General features: G+C 45.1%; 1 protein-coding gene across 3 annotated transcripts; it reads right to left on the reverse strand.

The window, feature by feature from the left end:
* Positions 1-5,405: 5,405 nt before the first annotated feature.
* On the reverse strand, positions 5,406-18,422 carry UBFD1 (ubiquitin family domain containing 1). 3 transcript variants are annotated; one of them, XM_069734440.1, is made up of 7 exons: positions 18,328-18,422; positions 14,581-14,844; positions 13,673-13,881; positions 13,350-13,415; positions 9,242-9,347; positions 6,796-6,878; positions 5,406-6,067 (listed from the first exon to the last, which is right to left on the reverse strand). In XM_069734440.1, exons 2-7 carry the CDS (start codon positions 14,825-14,827, stop codon positions 5,957-5,959), a joined length of 822 nt encoding a protein of 273 aa, XP_069590541.1. In that variant the 5' UTR covers positions 14,828-14,844; positions 18,328-18,422; the 3' UTR covers positions 5,406-5,956. The 3 variants fall into 3 exon arrangements, with proteins under 3 accessions (XP_069590541.1, XP_069590540.1, XP_069590542.1); XM_069734439.1 differs by having other exon boundaries at positions 18,265-18,406; XM_069734441.1 differs by lacking the exon at positions 18,328-18,422 and adding an exon at positions 18,235-18,298.
* Between the last annotated feature and the right edge of the window lie 129 nt (positions 18,423-18,551).

Raw genomic sequence — 18,551 nt, forward strand, 5'->3', positions numbered from 1 at the left:
AATACCGCCATTTCCCCAACACTGTGTCCTTGATGGCATCCACGTACTGTGCTGGCACCCAGTATACCCAGCTGGATGCCAGATATATATATATATATACACACACACTGCTCAAAAAAATAAAGGGAACACAAACAACAGAATCTAACTCCAGGTAAATCAAACTTCTGTGAAATCAAACTCTCCACTTAGGAAGCAACAACACTCATTGACAATCAATTTCACATGCTGTTGTGCAAATGGTATAGACAACAGATGGAAATTATTGGCAATTATCAAGACACCCTCAATAAAGGAGTGGTTCTGCAGGTGGGGATCACAGACCACATCTCAGCACCAATGCTTTCTGGCTGATGTTTTGGTCATTTTTGAATGTCGGTTGTGCTTTCACACTCGTGGTAGCATGAGACGGACTCTACAACCCACACAAGTGGCTCAGGTAGTGCAGCTCATCCAGGATGGCACATCAATGTGAGCTGCGGCAAGGAGGTTTGCTGTGTCTGTCAGCGTAGTGTCCAGAGGCTGGAGGCGCTACCAGGAGACAGGCCAGTACACCAGGAGAAGTGGAGGGGGTAGGAGGGCAACAACCCAGCAGCAGGACCGCTACCTCAGCCTTTGTGCAAGGAGGAATAATAGGAGCACTGCCAGAGCCCTGCAAAATGACCCCCAGCAGGCCACAAATGTGCATGTGTCTGCACAAAGTTAGAAACAGACTCCATGAGGATGGTCTGAGTGCCCAACATCCACAGATGAGGGTTGTGCTCACAGCCCAACATCGTGCAGGACGCTTGGCATTTGCCACAGAACACCAGGATTGGCAAATTCACCACTGGCGCCCTGTGCTCTTCACAGATGAAAGCAGGTTCACACTGCGCACATGTGACAGACGTGACAGAGTCTGGAGGTGCCGTAGAGAGCGATCTGCTGCCTGCAACATCCTTCAGCATGACCGGATTGGCAGTGGGTCAGTAATGGTGTGGGTGGCATTTCTTAGGAGGGCCGCACAGCCCTCCATGTGCTCACCAGAGGTAGCCTGACTGCCATTAGGTGCCGAGATGAGATCCTCAGACCCCTTGTGAGACCATATGCTGGTGCGGTTGGCCCTGGGTTCCTCCTAATGCAGGACAATGCCAGACCTCATGTGGCTGGAGTGTGTCAGCAGTTCCTGCAAGATGAAGGCCTTGAAGCTATGGACTGGCCCGCCTGTTCCCCAGACCTGAATCCGATTGAGCACATCTGGGACAATATGTCTCGCACCATCCACCAACGTCACGTTGCACCACAGACTTCCAGGCATTGGCGGATGCTTTAGTCCAGGTCTGGGAGGAGATCCCTCAGAAGACCGTCCGCCGCCTCATCAGGAGCATGCCCAGGCATTGTATAGAGGCCATACAGGCTCGTGGAGGCCACACACAATACTGAGCATCATTTCCTTGTCTTGAGACATTTCCACTGAAGTTGGATCAGCCTGTAATTTCATTTTCCACTTTGATTTTGAGCATCATTCCAAATCCAGACCTCTGTGGGATATTAGTCGTGATTTATGTTGATCATTTTTAGGTTTTATTGTTCTCAGCATTCCACTATGTAATGAATAAAGATTTACAACTGGAATATTTCATTCAGAGATATCTAGGATGTGGGATTTTAGTTTTCCCTTTATTTTTTGAGCAGTGTATATACACACACAAAGATACATTATATATATATATATATATATATATATATATACACACACATATACACACACAGTGCCTTGCGAAAGTATTCGGCCCCCTGGAACTTTTCAACCTTTTCCCACATATCATGCTTCAAATATAAAGTTACCAGATGTAAATTTTTGGTAAAGAATCAACAAGTGGAACACAATTGTGAAGTTTAATAAAATTTATTGGTTATTGAAAATTTTTGTGGAAAATCAAAAACTGAAAAGTGGGGCGTGCAATATTATTCGGCCCCTTTATCTTAATACTTTGTTGCGCCACCTTTTGCTGCGATTACAAGTCTCTTGGGGTCTGTCTCTATCAGTTTTGTACATCGAGAGACTGAAATTCTCGCCCATTCTTCCTCGGCAAAACAGCTCGAGCTCAGTGAGGTTTGATGGAGATCCTTTGTGATCAGCAGTTTTCAGCTCTTTCCACAGATTCCCGATTGGATTGAGGTCTGGACTCTGACTTGCCCATTCTAACACCTGGATACATTTATTTGTGAACCATTCCATTGTAGATTTCGCTTTATGTTTGGGATCATTGTCTTGTTGGAAGACAAATCTCCGTCCCAGTTTCAGGTCTTTTGCAGACGCCAACAGGTTTTCTTCCAAGAATGGTCCTGTATTTGGCTCCATCCATCTTCCCATCAATTTTAACCATCTTCCCTGTCCCTGATGAAGAAAAGCAGGCCCAAACCATGATGCTGCCACCACCATGTTTGACTGTGGGGATGGTGTGTTCAGGGTGATGAGCTGTGTTGCCTTTATGCCAAACATATCGTTTGGCATTGTTGCCAAAAAGTTTGATTTTGGTTTCATCTGACCAGAGCATCTTCTTCCACATGTTTGGTGTCTCCCAGGTGGCTTGTTGCAAACTATTTATGGATATCTTTGAGAAATGGCTTTCTTCTTGCCAATCTTCCATAAAGGCCAGATTTGTGCAGTGTACGACTGATTGTTGTCCTATGGACAGACTGTCCCACCTCAGCTGTAGATCTCTGCAGTTTATCCTGAGTGATCATGGGCCTCTTGGCTGCATCTCTGATCAGTCTTCTCCTTGTTTGAGATGAAAGTTTAGAGGGACGGCCAGGTCTTGGTAGATTTGCAGTGGTACGATACTCCTTCCATTTCAATATGATCGCTTGCACAGTGCTCCTTGGGATGTTTAAAGTTTTGGAAATCATTTTGTATCCAAATCCGGCTTTAAACTTCTCCACAACAGTATCACGGACCTGCCTGTTGTGTTCCTAGGTCTTCATGATGCTCTCTGTGCTTCACACAGAACCCTGAGACTATCACAGAGCAGGAGCATTTATACGGAGACTTGATTACACACAGGTGGATTATATTTATCATCATTAGGCATTTAGGACAACATTGGATCATTCAGAGATCCACAATGAACTTCTGGAGTGAGTTTGCTGCACTGAAAGTAAAGGGGCCGAATAATATTGCACTCCCCACTTTTCAGTTCTTGAATTTCCACAAAAATTTAAAATAACCAATAAATTTTGCTCGACTTCACAATTGTGTTCTACTTGTTGTTGGTTCTTCACCAAAAATTTACATTTGGTGGATGCATGGTGTATGTATGTATGTATGTATGTATGTATGTATGTATACAGGGGTTGGACAAAATAAATGGAAACACCTAACATTTTGGCATCATAATCTTCGAACATGTGATAATCTTGCAAACCGTGACATATGGAAATGTTTTGTAGTTGATTATTTGAGTTATGTGATATGTGTATGTAAATTAACTGTTTGTTTTGCATAATTGTAAGAACATTGATGAGAACCTGATACCAATGGCAGAACTCTCGGATTTTCAAAGAGGCCAAATTGTTGGTGCTCGTATGGCAGGCGCTAGTGTAACAGAAAGTGCCCGAATGCTTGGCGTCTCAACAGGTACTGTCTCCAAAGTAATGACTGCGTTTGAAAGCGAAGGAAAAGCGTCCGCAGCAAAGCACAGGTCCGGCCGAAAGTCAAAGTTGACTGAGAGAGACCTTCGGACTCTAAAGCAAATTGTGAGAGAGGATCGCAAGACCACGGCTCCGAAAATCACTGCTGAGCTCAATGAACACCTACAGAACCCAGTTTCCAAGAAAACTGTTCGTCGGGAGCTGCACAAATCTGGATTCCCCGGAAGAGCTGCAATTAGAAAACTGCTGCTCTCAATGACAAATGTTCACAAGCGTTTAGAGTGGTGTAGAAACCTCCAGAATTGGTCCCTCGAGCAGTGGAAACATGAGATATTCTCAGAAGAATCATCGTTTACCCTATTTCCGGCCGAGTGTACGTTTGGAGACAGCCGAAAGAAGCATTCCATCCAGACTGCCTTCTCCCAACCGTAAAATATGGCGGAGGTTCTGTGATGATCTGGGGTGCTATTTCGTGAAGATCCGCCGGGCCAATGATATCCCTTCATGGAAGAATTAACAGCTGAGATTATTTAGGCATTTTGGGCGACCAAGTGCATCCAATGGTTCAAGCACTGTTCCCGGAGGGGAACGCCATCTTTCAGGATGATAATGCACCAATTCATACAGCTAGAATCGTTAAAGCATGGCACAAGGAACATTCTAATGAAGCTGAGCATATCATCTGGCCCCCACAATCCCCAGACCTCAACCTTATTGAGCATTTATGGTCGATTTAAGAGATTCAAGTTAGACGTCAATTTCCGCCGCCATCGTCGCTCAAGAGAACTGGAGGGTGTTTTAACTGCAGAATGGGGATGAAATTCCTTTGGAAACAATTCACACCTTGTATGAATCCATACCTCGGAGAACTGAGGCTGTAATCGCCGCAAAAGGTGGACCTACACCAGATTAAACTAACTTTTGTCGCGGTTTCCATTATTTTGTCCAACCCCTGTATATGTACCTGCAGAGCTGTAAATTTGACTTCAGTACTGCAGATAATGTCAGATACCAAGAGCAGTGGAAAATCAGCGCTGGGCCTGGGGAACGTGAGCAAAGTGCGTTTTTTTTTTGTTCAGGGTATGTGCACACGTTGCGGATCTGCAGCAGTTTCCCATGCGGTGTACAGTACCATGTAAACCTATGGAAAACAAAATCTGCAGTGCACATGCTGCGGAAAATACCACACGGAAAAGCTGAGTTGTATTTTCTGCAGCATGTCAATTCTTTGTGCGGATTACGCAGCGTATTACACCTGTTCCTTTATGGGAACCCGCAGGTGAAATCCGCACAAAAAACGCTGGAAGTCCGCGGATAATCTGCAGGTAAAAACTCAGTGCGTTTTACCTGCGGATTTTTCAAAAACCAAGCAGAAAAATCCGCACGGAAATCCGCAATGTGTGCACATAGCCTTAAAGTAACGAACTGCAGCTAGAGACTGAGATTTTCCAAAAGTGGTCAACCCCTTTAACATGAAGCCTGATTTAAAGTCATTTTCTGATGACTTTACCTTTAAGCTCGTAGAGGGGTCTGTAGAAGATCCTTCATACCCCATGCACACAATGTATTACACACTTACACATTGATAAACACTTTTTTTTTTTTTTTTTAACAATGCAGCCAATCCTGCATCCATTTATTTATTATTTTCTATATTAAGAAACCCGAAAAAAAAAAAAAAAAACTTAAAAAACAAAAACAATTAAGCCGGTTGATATCCCCTCCCCCCATCGCAGTGGTGGCAGGTACTAAATAAAAAGACAATGAATAGAAACGTTTGCCGCGCTTTATGAGGGTCTTCCTAGTAATCAGTTGGGTTTCTTGAAGGGGAACCTGCATGCAACGACGGTGCGGCATCTGCAGGCGGCAGTGTCCCAAGTTCTCCGGGGATCTCGGCATCAGATCATCCAATACTCCCTGGAGGCTGCTCTAAAAGACCTATATATTGGGGTTCCCTATAGGTCTCCCTAGCAGTAACAGGGGGTATAAAAAAAAAAAATAATAATGAGGGGATTGCTTTATTGAGTAGGATATATGGCTGATGCAGCTGCAGGTGTGATCCTGCAACGTCCAAGAGTTAAAAATGTAAACTATTGTTGGAGCGGTCACCTCTGGCTCCTATAAAATAAGCCTTCGCTGTCCCACAGGATGTTTTGCATTGGCAAAAGTTCCACTCCTGTAAGTTTCCGTGGAGCAGTGGAGGAAAGGATTGGATTGCCGGGTTGGGGTACTGGTGTCGGGGATGCGGGTGTGAGAAAAAGGTTGTGGCGGTGGGTCGGCTCCTCCCATCGTATCGTGTCCTGTGCCAGAGGTGAGCGTAACTTCAAAAATACTGCCATTTCCCCAACACCGTGTCCTTGATGGCATCCACGTACTGTGCTGGCACCCAGTATACCCAGTAGTAAGATGCTTCAGTAGGACCCAGCTGAAATGCCTGTCAAAAAAAAATATATAGTATTTAGTGGGATAGAAATGTAGTATAGTTCTTCTGATTAGCTATGCTGCTTATCCCATGTGCAGGCTTTTGCAGTAGCTTAGGTAATAATAATAATCTTTATTTTTATATAGCGCTAACATATTCCGCAGCGCTTTACAGTTTTGCACACATTATCATCACTGTCCCCATTGGGGCTCACAATCTAGAATCCCTATCAGTATGTCTTTGGAATGTGGGAGGAAACCGGAGTACCCGGAGGAAACCCACGTAACTCTTTGCAGATGTTGTCCTGGGTGGGATTAGAACCCAGGACCCCAGCGCTGCAAGGCTGCTGTGCTAACCACTGCGCCACCGTGCTGCCCATACATTGTTACGACCATTCATATAGTGACAGTTTGTGGTTAGTGGTTGTAACCATGGATACCTAAGCTACTGCAATGCCCTGAACATGGGGTAAACGACATAGCGAATCAGAAGAACTACACTCCATTTCTAATTGGAGGCATTTCCTAATATTATTACACCTACTACATACTGGGATAGGACTTTGGAGATGGGAATAACCCTTTGAGTAAACTAGCCCACTGGACTCCTACTTCAGTCTATCACTTCTCACATATCCAGTGGTTAGGAGTTTATATATTTACTCTGGAATGGCCCTTTAAGAGCTGCAATTATCTGTATAACGTGAATGTTACCTAAAAAAGGACAGGAAGGCCCCTTACCATCATACGATAGTCATCATGTTCTTCAATTGGCTCGGAGATTACATTTTTAATAGAACCCATGGGGATTTTTTCTGTTCTTTCTGCATAAAAAAATATAATAATTATCACAATTCTTTGCATGGATCGGCTTAACCAAGTCTACAGGCTGTACAGAAGACCTGACACAGAGCGACGGACTATGGGCTGGAGTTATTACATGAACAGACAAGATCAACGGCTGCCGAGGAAAAAGCCATTTCACCTGTGTCCGGCCATTTACGTAAAGAGTGGAGTTACTTTAAGTATCCTGAGTTACATCCTGTATTATACCCCAGAGCTGCACTCACTATTCTGCTGGTGCAGTCACTGTATACATACATTACATTACTGATCCTGAGTTACATCCTGTATTATACTCCAGAGCTACACTCACTATTCTGCTGGTGCAGTCACTGTGTACATACATTACATTACTGATCCTGAGTTACATCCTGTATTATACTCCAGAGCTGCATTCACTATTCTGCTGGTGCAGTCACTGTGTACATACATTACATTACTGATCCTGAGTTACATCCTGTATTATACCCCAGAGCTGCACTCACTGTGTACATACATTACTGATCCTGAGTTACATCCTGTATTATACTCCAGAGCTGCACTCACTATTCTGCTGGTGCAGTCACTGTGTACATACATTACATTACTGATCCTGAGTTACATCCTGTATTTTACCCCAGAGCTGCACTCACTGTGTACATACATTACTGATCCTGAGTTACATCCTGTATTATACCCCAGAGCTGCACTCACTATTCTGCTGGTGCAGTCACTGTGTACATACATTACATTAATGATCCTGAGTTACATCCTGTATTATACCCCAGAGCTGCACTCACTATTCTGCTGGTGCAGTCACTGTGTACATACATTACTGATCCTGAGTTACATCCTGTATTATACTCCAGAGCTGCACTCACTATTCTGCTGGTGCAGTCACTGTGTACATACATTACATTACTGATCCTGAGTTACATCCCGTATTATACCCCAGAGCTGCACTCACTATTCTGCTGGTGCAGTCACTGTGTGTGTACATACATTACATTACTGATCCTGAGTTACATCCTGTATTATACCCCAGAGCTGCACTCACTATTCTGCTGGTGCAGTCACTGTGTACATACATTACATTACTGATCCCGAGTTACATCCTGTATTATACCCCAGAGCTGCACTCACTATTCTGCTGGTGCAGTCACTGTGTACATTACATTACTGATCCTGAGTTACATCCTGTATTATACCCCAGAGCTGCACTCACTATTCTGCTGGTGCAGTCTCTGTGTACATACATTACATTACTGATCCTGAGTTACATCCTGTATTATACCCCAGAGCTGCACTCACTATTCTGCTGGTGCAGTCACTGTGTACATTACATTACTGATCCTGAGTTACATCCTGTATTATACCCCAGAGCTGCACTCACTATTCTGCTGGTGCAGTCTCTGTGTACATACATTACATTACTGATCCTGAGTTACATCCTGTATTATACCCCAGAGCTGCACTCACTATTCTGCTGGTGCAGTCACTGTGTACATTACATTACTGATCCTGAGTTACATCCTGTATTATACTCCAGAGCTGCACTCACTATTCTGCTGGTGCAGTCACTGTGTACATACATTACATTACTGATCCTGAGTTACATCCTGTATTATACCCCAGAGCTGCACTCACTATTCTGCTGGTGCAGTCCCTGTGTACATACATTACATTACTGATCCCGAGTTACATCCTGTATTATACCCCAGAGCTGCACTCACTGTTCTGCTGGTGCAGTCACTGTGCACATACATTACATTACTGATCCCGAGTTACATCCTGTATTATACCCCAGAGCTGCACTCACTGTTCTGCTGGTGCAGTCACTGTGTACATACATTACTGATCCTGAGTTACATCCTGTATTATACCCCAGAGCTGCACTCACTATTCTGCTGGTGCAGTCACTGTGTACATACATTACATTACTGATCCTGAGTTATATCCTGTATTACACTCCAGAGCTGCACTCACTATTCTGCTGGTGCAGTCCCTGTGTACATACATTACATTACTGATCCCGAGTTACATCCTGTATTATACCCCAGAGCTGCACTCACTGTTCTGCTGGTGCAGTCACTGTGCACATACATTACATTACTGATCCCGAGTTACATCCTGTATTATACCCCAGAGCTGCACTCACTGTTCTGCTGGTGCAGTCACTGTGTACATATATTACTGATCCTGAGTTACATCCTGTATTATACCCCAGAGCTGCACTCACTGTTCTGCTGGTGCAGTCACTGTGTACATACATTACATTACTGATCCCGAGTTACATTCTGTATTATACCCCAGAGCTGCACTCACTGTTCTGCTGGTGCAGTCACTGTATACACGCGTTACTTGCCTTTTGTACCGATCCATAGCTGGTCTTGCTCCAGTTTAAATGTCAGTCTGACTTTCCCTCCTGATTTATTGTACATACCAGATATAGGAGTAGTTGGAAGTCTCTCCTGTAATAGACACAAACAGTAATAAATACTGAATGACCTGTAATACCAGTCCTAGCCCACAGACAAGAGTGGCGCCGTTTATGGAGAAGGAAAGAAAAAAAAAAAAAAACTTTTTCCTAATCTCCTGTCTATAAATGTAAAAGTAAAGTCTTCTGTGGCTTCAGAATTTCAACAGAAGTCAGTGAAATATTCTTTGCAGATCTTGTCGCTATAATCTCGTATATACAGTAAAGGCGGACTGATAAGCGGCTTCAGTCTTGGGCAAGTTGGCTTCTGCTCTGCAAGTCCAGAATAGGCCCAGCTCAGTCCCCACCCAGATACCCACAACTGACCCTTGTGGATCCCCTAAGAGGAATATCTGCAGCTTTGACAGCCCTGAAGTTGTGTCCTAATGTCCTAAATACACAAAGCCGAGCCTCGATCCAAAAGAAGTCAGTATACAGAGCTGGACTCAGGTTTATTGCCACCCTGGCACATGATCACTGCACAAACACGGCCATGTTTGCAGTTGGCGGGGACTTGGTCCAAATTTTTCTGGGCTTTTGTATCGGCTGTTTGCATAGGATGTTATATCCATCAGTTGCACTGAAGCTATATTTAAAAAGGGGCTTTGCTCCAAATTTAAGATCTCAAAAGGGGCATAACTTGTTGATTTTTGAGGGCAAGACTGCTGGAAGACAGAGTGTCAGAATTGGGCACTTTTATTTCGGTTACAGAATGGAGTGACAGTGCACTTTTTTTTTATCCCCTAACAGTCCCATAGAGAATGATTGGAGCAGCGGTCAGGCATCTGACCTGCCGCTTCAGTCTGTGAGCAAAATTTTATCCCAGTTACAGAATGGCGTAGCAGTTCATATAACTGACCGATGCTCTATTCATTCTCCATGGGGCTGTCAGAAAAAAAAAAAAAGGAAAAAAACGAGCACACTGCCACTCCATTCTTTAACTGGCGTGAGTCCCAGTGCTCAGACCCCTCCAATCAATTAATTATCACCTATCCAATGGGTAGGTAAGAATTACATCTAATAAAACACCCTCAACTTGAGATAAATTAATGTCTGCATTCAGCGAAGAGGGAGGCTAAAAAATAAATAATTTAAAAAAATTATGTAACTACGTGCTTAATCTTCTGTTCCTGCAGCAAGTCCGGAAATCATCTGACCTGCTGCTGATCATTTCTACGACATGTTCCTTCGGTCATTAAGATGCGTTAGGACCAACAAAAGCAATTAAGACGGTGTCTGGGATAAAGACTCCCGCCTGAATGGGTCGACAAGTCCTCAAAGAACTATAGAACACATTGAAAATCCTTTTTTTTTTTTTTTATATTCGGCAATTAAACAGATGGCGTAAATGGATCAGACAAATGTTCCAGAAAAAGATGAAGCTGGGAATTTCTTTGAGGCTGAAAGCCATCTACAAAGAAACAAGGACCTCTCTACTTGCTAATAGGGCACACATTTCATCTACCACCTCCTGAAGGACCCTCAGACATCTCCTCACAATAAAGTGCCATTAGAGAGATGGAGCTGTTATACTAAGACACGACAGACTTCGTGATGATGGAAATAAAGGGTCTCATTTCCAGTTCAGAAAAAGAGATTGCAACATCAAGATCTAAAGTGACGCCTAAATGTCTCCTACTCTGTGTTCTTCCCCACCAGGTTACAGGTCGTTTCTTGGGGTAAAACACGTCCTCAATGTCAACCGATATTGAAGGATTCGGCCGTCAGTCTAATGTGTATGGGGATATACAGGTCCTTCTCAAAAAATTAGCATATAGTGTTAAATTTCATTATTTACCATAATGTAATGATTACAATTAAACTTTCATATATTATAGATTCATTATCCACCAACTGAAATTTGTCACGTCTTTTATTGTTTTAATACTGATGATTTTGGCATACAACTCCTGATAACCCAAAAAACCTGTCTCAATAAATTAGCATATCAAGAAAAGGTTCTCTAAACGACCTATTACCCTAATCTTCTGAATCAACTAATTAACTCTAAACACATGCAAAAGATACCTGAGGCTTTTATAAACTCCCTGCCTGGTTCATTACTCAAAACCCCCATCATGGGTAAGACTAGCGACCTGACGGATGTCAAGAAGGCCATCATTGACACCCTCAAGCAAGAGGGTAAGACCCAGAAAGAAATTTCTCAACAAATAGGCTGTTCCCAGAGTGCTGTATCAAGGCACCTCAATGGTAAGTCTGTTGGAAGGAAACAATGTGGCAGAAAACGCTGTACAACGAGAAGAGGAGACCGGACCCTGAGGAAGATTGTGGAGAAGGACCGATTCCAGACCTTGGGGAACCTGAGGAAGCAGTGGACTGAGTCTGGTGTGGAAACATCCAGAGCCACTGTGCACAGGCGTGTGCAGGAAATGGGCTACAGGTGCCGCATTCCCCAGGTAAAGCCACTTTTGAACCATAAACAGCGGCAGAGGCGCCTGACCTGGGCTACAGAGAAGCAGCACTGGACTGTTGCCAAGTGGTCCCAAGTACTTTTTTCTGATGAAAGCAAATTTTGCATGTCATTCGGAAATCAAGGTGCCAGAGTCTGGAGGAAGACTGGGGAGAAGGAAATGCCAAAATGCCTGAAGTCCAGTGTCAAGTACCCACAGTCAGTGATGGTGTGGGGTGCCATGTCAGCTGCTGGTGTTGGTCCACTGTGTTTCATCAAGGGCAGGGTCAATGCAGCTAGCTATCAGGAGATTTTGGAGCACTTCATGCTTCCATCGGCTGAAATGCTTTATGGAGATGAAGATTTCATTTTTCAGCACGACCTGGCACCTGCTCACAGTGCCAAAACCACTGGTAAATGGTTTACTGACCATGGTATTACTGTGCTCAATTGGCCTGCCAACTCTCCTGACCTGAACCCCATAGAGAATCTGTGGGATATTGTGAAGAGAAAGTTGAGAGACGCAAGACCCAACACTCTGGATGAGCTTAAGGCCGCTATTGAAGCATCCTGGGCCTCCATAACATCTCAGCAGTGTCACAGGCTGATTGCCTCCATGCCACGCCGCATTGAAGCAGTCATTTCTGCCAAAGGATTCCCGACCAAGTATTGAGTGCATAACTGAACATTATTATTTGATGTTTTTTTTGTTTGTTATTAAAAAACACTTTTATTTGATTGGATGGGTGAAATATGCCAATTTATTGAGACAGGTTTTTTGGGTTATCAGGAGTTGTATGCCAAAATCATCAGTATTAAAACAATAAAAGACCTGACAAATTTCAGTTGGTGGATAATGAATCTATAATATATGAAAGTTTAATTGTAATCATTACATTATGGTAAATAATGAAATTTAACACTATATGCTAATTTTTTGAGAAGGACCTGTACTCACAAACATTCTTAATTGGTTTCTTCATGAAAAAGAAAAAAAGATAATGGGTGACACTTGAGAAGGTAGACCACTGGAAGGTTTCTTTGGTTGCCCCCTTTACAGCAGCCTCCTACACCATCTTCTCTCCCAGTTGCCCCCACAGTGCAGAGGTTCAGGGACAGGCATTCAGCCCTTTAAGGTTGATGTTCTAACCCTAATAAACCTGTTTGTAAATAACCCGATGGTCGCACATTCTGTTTTTTTCTGAATTAGAAGCTCCAATATTCAGACACTTCATGGAGGGAGATCGGATGATGCCCTTGATGGAAAATCCAAGGGAGCTTAGCTCCTACACCCTCAACTCTCTAAACTATCCCCACGGTTCTCTCTTTCCCTCTCTCAGAGGCCTCATGTTATTTGAAGAAAGGTCTAATGTGTTTAGTTATCCCATGCCATTAGAAGACCTCACAGGTTCCCATTCGTGGAGTGGCTGGATACCTACCTGGACATGTCTGGGATGGGGATCTCCTTGTCTGGGAGCGTCCCCTCCAGTCTGGCTCAGAGGTGGGGTCCTGGGTAGACAACACCCCTGATGGATCATGCCAGCCTATGCCGGGTGCCACAGGTCACCAGAATAAGAGGATCCTTACCTGCACGCCTTTTAGGGATGGCATGATATCTTCCGGTTTGCCCTTGTCCAGTACCTTTCTGTGTTGCTTAAAAATATAAAACAAAAATAGTAAGAAGACGAGTCTGGAAGGAAGAATGCAAATTACAAATAAGTGAACATGGCAATAGAAAAAAAAAGTTAAAAATACTATACTGGAAGGCATAGTTTTTTGGTTTTTTTTGCTATGGCCCTCTGTATAGGAGAATAATAGAGTAACAGACACAGATCGGTCAGATGGAAGTCAAGAGAACAGGCCTCCGTCTGGTGAAGGTGGGCTATGAACCACCAGACTTGCATCATTACCTTCTGCCGACACAACGGCTCCTTCTTGTTTTCCTCCTCCTTCACCTCTTGCTGGATGGTCTCTTTGGGGGTGGTAACAGCCAGTACGTCATTGATGGTGGAACCTACAACCATGACTTTTGCTCCATTGGTAACTTTGATTTCCCGTAGTGTTTTGTCCTCGGGAAGCAGCCCTTTAAACATAACTTTCTGCATAGCTGGTGGAAGACCTGAAGGAAACACGGAGGTGCAGGTATTTAATATTTTGAGTTGCGTTCTACAGTGCAAACATTTGGTCAATGAGGTGTTAAAAAAGGGGTTATCCAACCTCATTACATATTTTTACAAAACAGAAGACAATGCTATGTGACACCTTACTTATCCTGGAAAAATGCCTCCCGCGTTACACACCAGTCTCCTTCTATGGCTTCACCTCAAAGTCCTAATTCTGTCTTTCCTGACCTTAAAGGGGTTGTCCATTTTTAGAAAAAATAAAATAAAAATTAAATATACTGGTTTATAGGACTGTCCCAGTCATGGTCCTCAATCTACCGCAATACGATGGTCAAAGCCAGGGAATGGGATGTCACATAAAACAGACCAGTGAATAGCGGCGGAAAGGCGGCTCTGGAGCAGTAAGGGATACAACAAGTAAGGTTTATTTTGGAATTTTAAAGCATTATTTAACTGCAAGACAATTTTTTTCTCTCAAAATGGACAAACCCTTGAAGTGCTGACGTTATTCATACACAGTAAGCAAGCGTGTCACATGCGGATCCACAAGAAAGTGAGCAGAATATGTATGCCAGAGCTTGGGATTTACATGGCAGACATAACCCTCTCGGGCCAATGCTTACTAAACCCTTTCCCCCAGAGTTCCGCTTTAAAGGGTCAACCACTGATGCCCTTTAAATTGTTGGAGGACTTACCTGTGAGTGTATGAATCTTCTGTTTAAGGCTTGCTCCTGTACTGTCCAATGGAAGCTTTACGTCGTACTTGTTCTTATTCCAAATAATCTTAAACTCTACAAGCTCTTTTTCGGACTCAGAGTCCCCTCCGTTACTGAAGGCGCCGTCCTCTTCCGGTTGTGCCGAACTGCTGTCCTGAGAGGCCTGAGGATCGCCATCTGCAACTTCTTCACAGCTCAGCTGTGCCTTCGGTCCATCCGCCTCCATTCCCAGATCTTCCACTTCTATAGGGGACAGGGACGAGAGCGGGTTAGTTCAGCCACACACAAAACAGATCATTCCACACGAGTCGGATGATCGCGTCAGCAGAATGAAAGTAGCGGGTCCCGTAGCCATTGCTGAGCTTACGCTAAGGGCAAACGAGCTCACTGCCTGCTAAAAAGTAATTTCATGGTAGACGTCCTATATGTACACTTTCAAAGGTTAATGACATGGCGGTATTAATTTCAGAGGACTTCCCAATAGATGCAGTTCTAGAAACTGTCTGTTGAATATATGTGTGCACAGATGAATGGTATACTACAGAAATCAACCTTCGTGGCAGAGGCTGGCACCAGTGTCATCGGTCACCTGGATGGGTGACATGGCGTGCAGCAGAGCAGGGGAGCCAGATTCTAGGGGTCAGATGATATCCCAAACACTGGACAAGTGATATAGGACAGCGTCCTCTTCATCAGGTGCCACTCTGGGAATTCATGGCACATTATGTCACATGCCAAAAGATATAAAAGGAACAAAAATATCAGGAGAGCTGTAACGTGTGCGCTGATCGTAGCAGGAGAATCAAAAAGCCAAAAGGCTCAGAGCCTCTTCTCGACACGTCTGCATTACCGGCATCCTATTATTGTGTGCGTCTATTTTGGAGAACTTGCGACAGAACATTAAAAAAATAAATGTCCAATATAGAAGATAGGACGGCACTAGAGCAGTACTTTATCCAATATAGGACTCTGTATGAGCGGCTGTGTGTCAGGCGTCACGAAAGCTCCGGGTATTGGTGCTCAGCATAAAAGAAACTCTGAATCAGTCCAAGAAGAAATGAAAATGCGGCACTCACCCCAATACAGCTGTGCAGATCGTGAACTTTATTGGAGAGAAACTGAAAGGTACATCCGTCAGGACATCAGGTAAACCATGAGGGTGCGGTACAGGAGCACGGACGACGGCCGTTTCGCACACACAGGTGCTTCACTCGGACCCGTCGAAGCACCTGTGTGTGCGAAACAGCCGTCGTCCGTGCTCCTGTATCGCACCCTCATGGTTTACCTGATGTCCTGATGGAAGTACCTTTCAGTTTCTCTCCAATAAAGTTCACGATCTGCACAGCTGTATTGGGGTGAGTGCCGCATTTTCATTTCTTCTTGGACTGATTAAAAAAATAAATAAACACCTTTTCCTACATTGGGAGCTCCGATTGGTGGAGGCGCCGCCTAACTTTTGTGACAAAGGACTTAATGTAATACAAAGTGCAACTCTTCTGTTGGCTTCATGCTAGAGAGATGAGGATGGGTCAGACTGTAATAACAGCCCGAAATAAAGCCAACAGGGGCCAAGAGCAAGGGAAGCGACGCAGGGCTGACAATAGTATTAGTACCCCTTCGATCTAATAATTGGGGAAAAGGAACTTCTGCCGAATCTCCATGGCAGTGGTGACTAACCTTTGGTGCTTTAGTTTTTAAAAACTACAACCTCCCAGCATGCTCCGACAACCTGCCATTGAAAAACTACAACCTCCCAGCATGCCCCGACAACCTGCCATTGAAAGACTACAACCTCCCAGCATGTCCCGACAACCTGCCATTGAAAAACTGCAACCTCCCAGCATGCTCCGACAACCTGCCATTGAAAAACTGCAACCTCCCAGCATGCTCCGACAACCTGCCATTGAAAGACTACAACCTCCCAGCATGCCCCGACAACCTGCCATTGAAAGACTACAACCTCCCAGCATGCCCCGACAACCTGCCATTGAAAAACTACAACCCCCAGCATGCCCAGACAACCTGCCATTGAAAGACTACAACCCCCAGCATGCCCCGACAACCTGCCATTGAAAAACTACAACCTCCCAGCATGCTCCGACAACCTGCCATTGAAAGACTACAACCTCCCAGCATGCCCCGACAACCTGCCATTGAAAGACTACAACCTCCCAGCATGCCCCGACAACCTGCCATTGAAAAACTACAACCCCCAGCATGCCCAGACAACCTGCCATTGAAAAACTACAACCCCCAGCATGCCCCGACAACCTGACATTGAAAAACTACAACCCCCAGCATGCCCCGACAACCTGCCATTGAAAAACTACAACCCCCAGCATGCCCAGACAACCTGCCATTGAAAGACTACAACCCCCAGCATGCCCAGACAACCTGCCATTGAAAGACTACAACCCCCAGCACGCCCCGACAACCTGCCATTGAAAGACTACAACCCCCAGCATGCCCCGACAACCTGACATTGAAAAACTACAACCCCCAGCATGCCCCGACAACCTGACATTGAAAAACTACAACCCCCAGCATGCTCAGACAACCTGCCATTGCAAGACAACATCCCTAAACAACCTGCCATTACAAAACTACAACTCCCAATATGCCCTGACAGCTACATGCTGGGTGTTCTAGTTTTTCAACAGCTGGAGAGCCATAATTTTGGCGCCACTGCTTTCTATTACTTATGGGAGTGTCCAGGCATTAATTCCATTTTTTGCTGCCCTGGTCCGCTCCTCTATGACACAAGGTCTTCACTTTTATGCCTGCCAGTCTACACCCTGCGATGTGACTAGGCTTCCTGCAAAGTAATTTAGCCATTGGGACTGTTTGCTAGAGGTGACCAGATGGGAGCAAACGGGAAAACCGCCTGCCATGAAGCAGCAGTCTGGACGCCGGACCAGGTTAGGGTGAATGGAATTGCTAAGCTCCACCAGGCACACTGTCCTAGAGACGCCATTGTGCGCTGCGACTGACTGATGCCCGGTTTGCACCGGGCGCATTAATAATAGGATACATGCACAATACCCACTGGGGGGCAAACAGCTGCCTCACTGCCCCGATTACTGCACATACCGGCTTGTCTCTCCACCCCGGGAAGATCAGACAAGAACCGAACCGTTTGGTGCCGAGGTGAACTCTGCTGTACTGGGATTTCTCGCAGGAGGGCGACACCAGTGATTATTGGGCATGGGGCACACTAGAGCGGCCGCCTATGGGACGTGGCGCCTCCGCCATCAGGTGGAGAAACTTTTATGCAACCGGTTTTACTCAAAATGGAAAGAAAAGTTGCAGCAAAGTGTAAGTTGTGAGCAGAGGGCACATGGTGGGGAAGGTGACCTCAGGCACAGGGCATGGCACTGCCCATGGCACACAATGGGGGGCTACGCCTGGCATATGGCACTAGGAGGGGCAGGGGAGGCACAGCAGGCACACAGGCCTCACAGATGGCACATGCGCCGGCCACAGAGTTAGGACGTGCTCCTATAAAGGAGGGCATGCCGGGCAGCAGCAGGGGCACCACAGCAGGGAATGGCTATGGCAGCTGGCACAACAGACTAAAGGACAGGGCACCGAACAGCCGCAAATCTCAGCACTGCACAGAGGAGGAGAACACACCGCTCTGCCCTCGGGGGAACCGGTACTAACCGTCCTGGGACGCCATGATGATTGTGTACAAGTCGCCAGCGCTAGTGCTGCCGGGAAACTCACAATCACACGTTTTTTGGTCCTCTTCGGCAACCGTAGGCCTAACCAGAAGCGGAAGAATAGCTGATACCATAGAGACAAGGCTGATGCTAGAATGTACGGGCTACAAGTAGGTATGACGTTTTGGTCACGTGGCCGTAGCTTCCGGTTTCTTCCAGAGCGCTGAGCCAGGATGTTGTAAGTGTTCACAGCTGTAGACGCCATTTTGTTGAAGACTAAAGTCATTG

The sequence above is a fragment of the Ranitomeya imitator genome, chromosome 7, assembly GCF_032444005.1.
Source record: "Ranitomeya imitator isolate aRanImi1 chromosome 7, aRanImi1.pri, whole genome shotgun sequence".
Lineage (NCBI taxonomy): Eukaryota > Metazoa > Chordata > Amphibia > Anura > Dendrobatidae > Ranitomeya > Ranitomeya imitator.

Bases quoted from the DNA above. Each gene is read 5' to 3' on its own strand.
- UBFD1 (XM_069734439.1), bottom strand. From the start codon at position 18,397: ATGGTATCAGCTATTCTTCCGCTTCTGGTTAGGCCTACGGTTGCCGAA. The intron at 13,416-13,672 runs GTAATGATGCAA...TATATTTTTAAG, and splicing joins AGCCGTTGTGTCGGCAGAAG to CAACACAGAAAGGTACTGGA. The intron at 6,068-6,795 runs GTAAGGGGCCTT...TTTTTTTGACAG, and splicing joins ATGATGACTATCGTATGATG to GCATTTCAGCTGGGTCCTAC.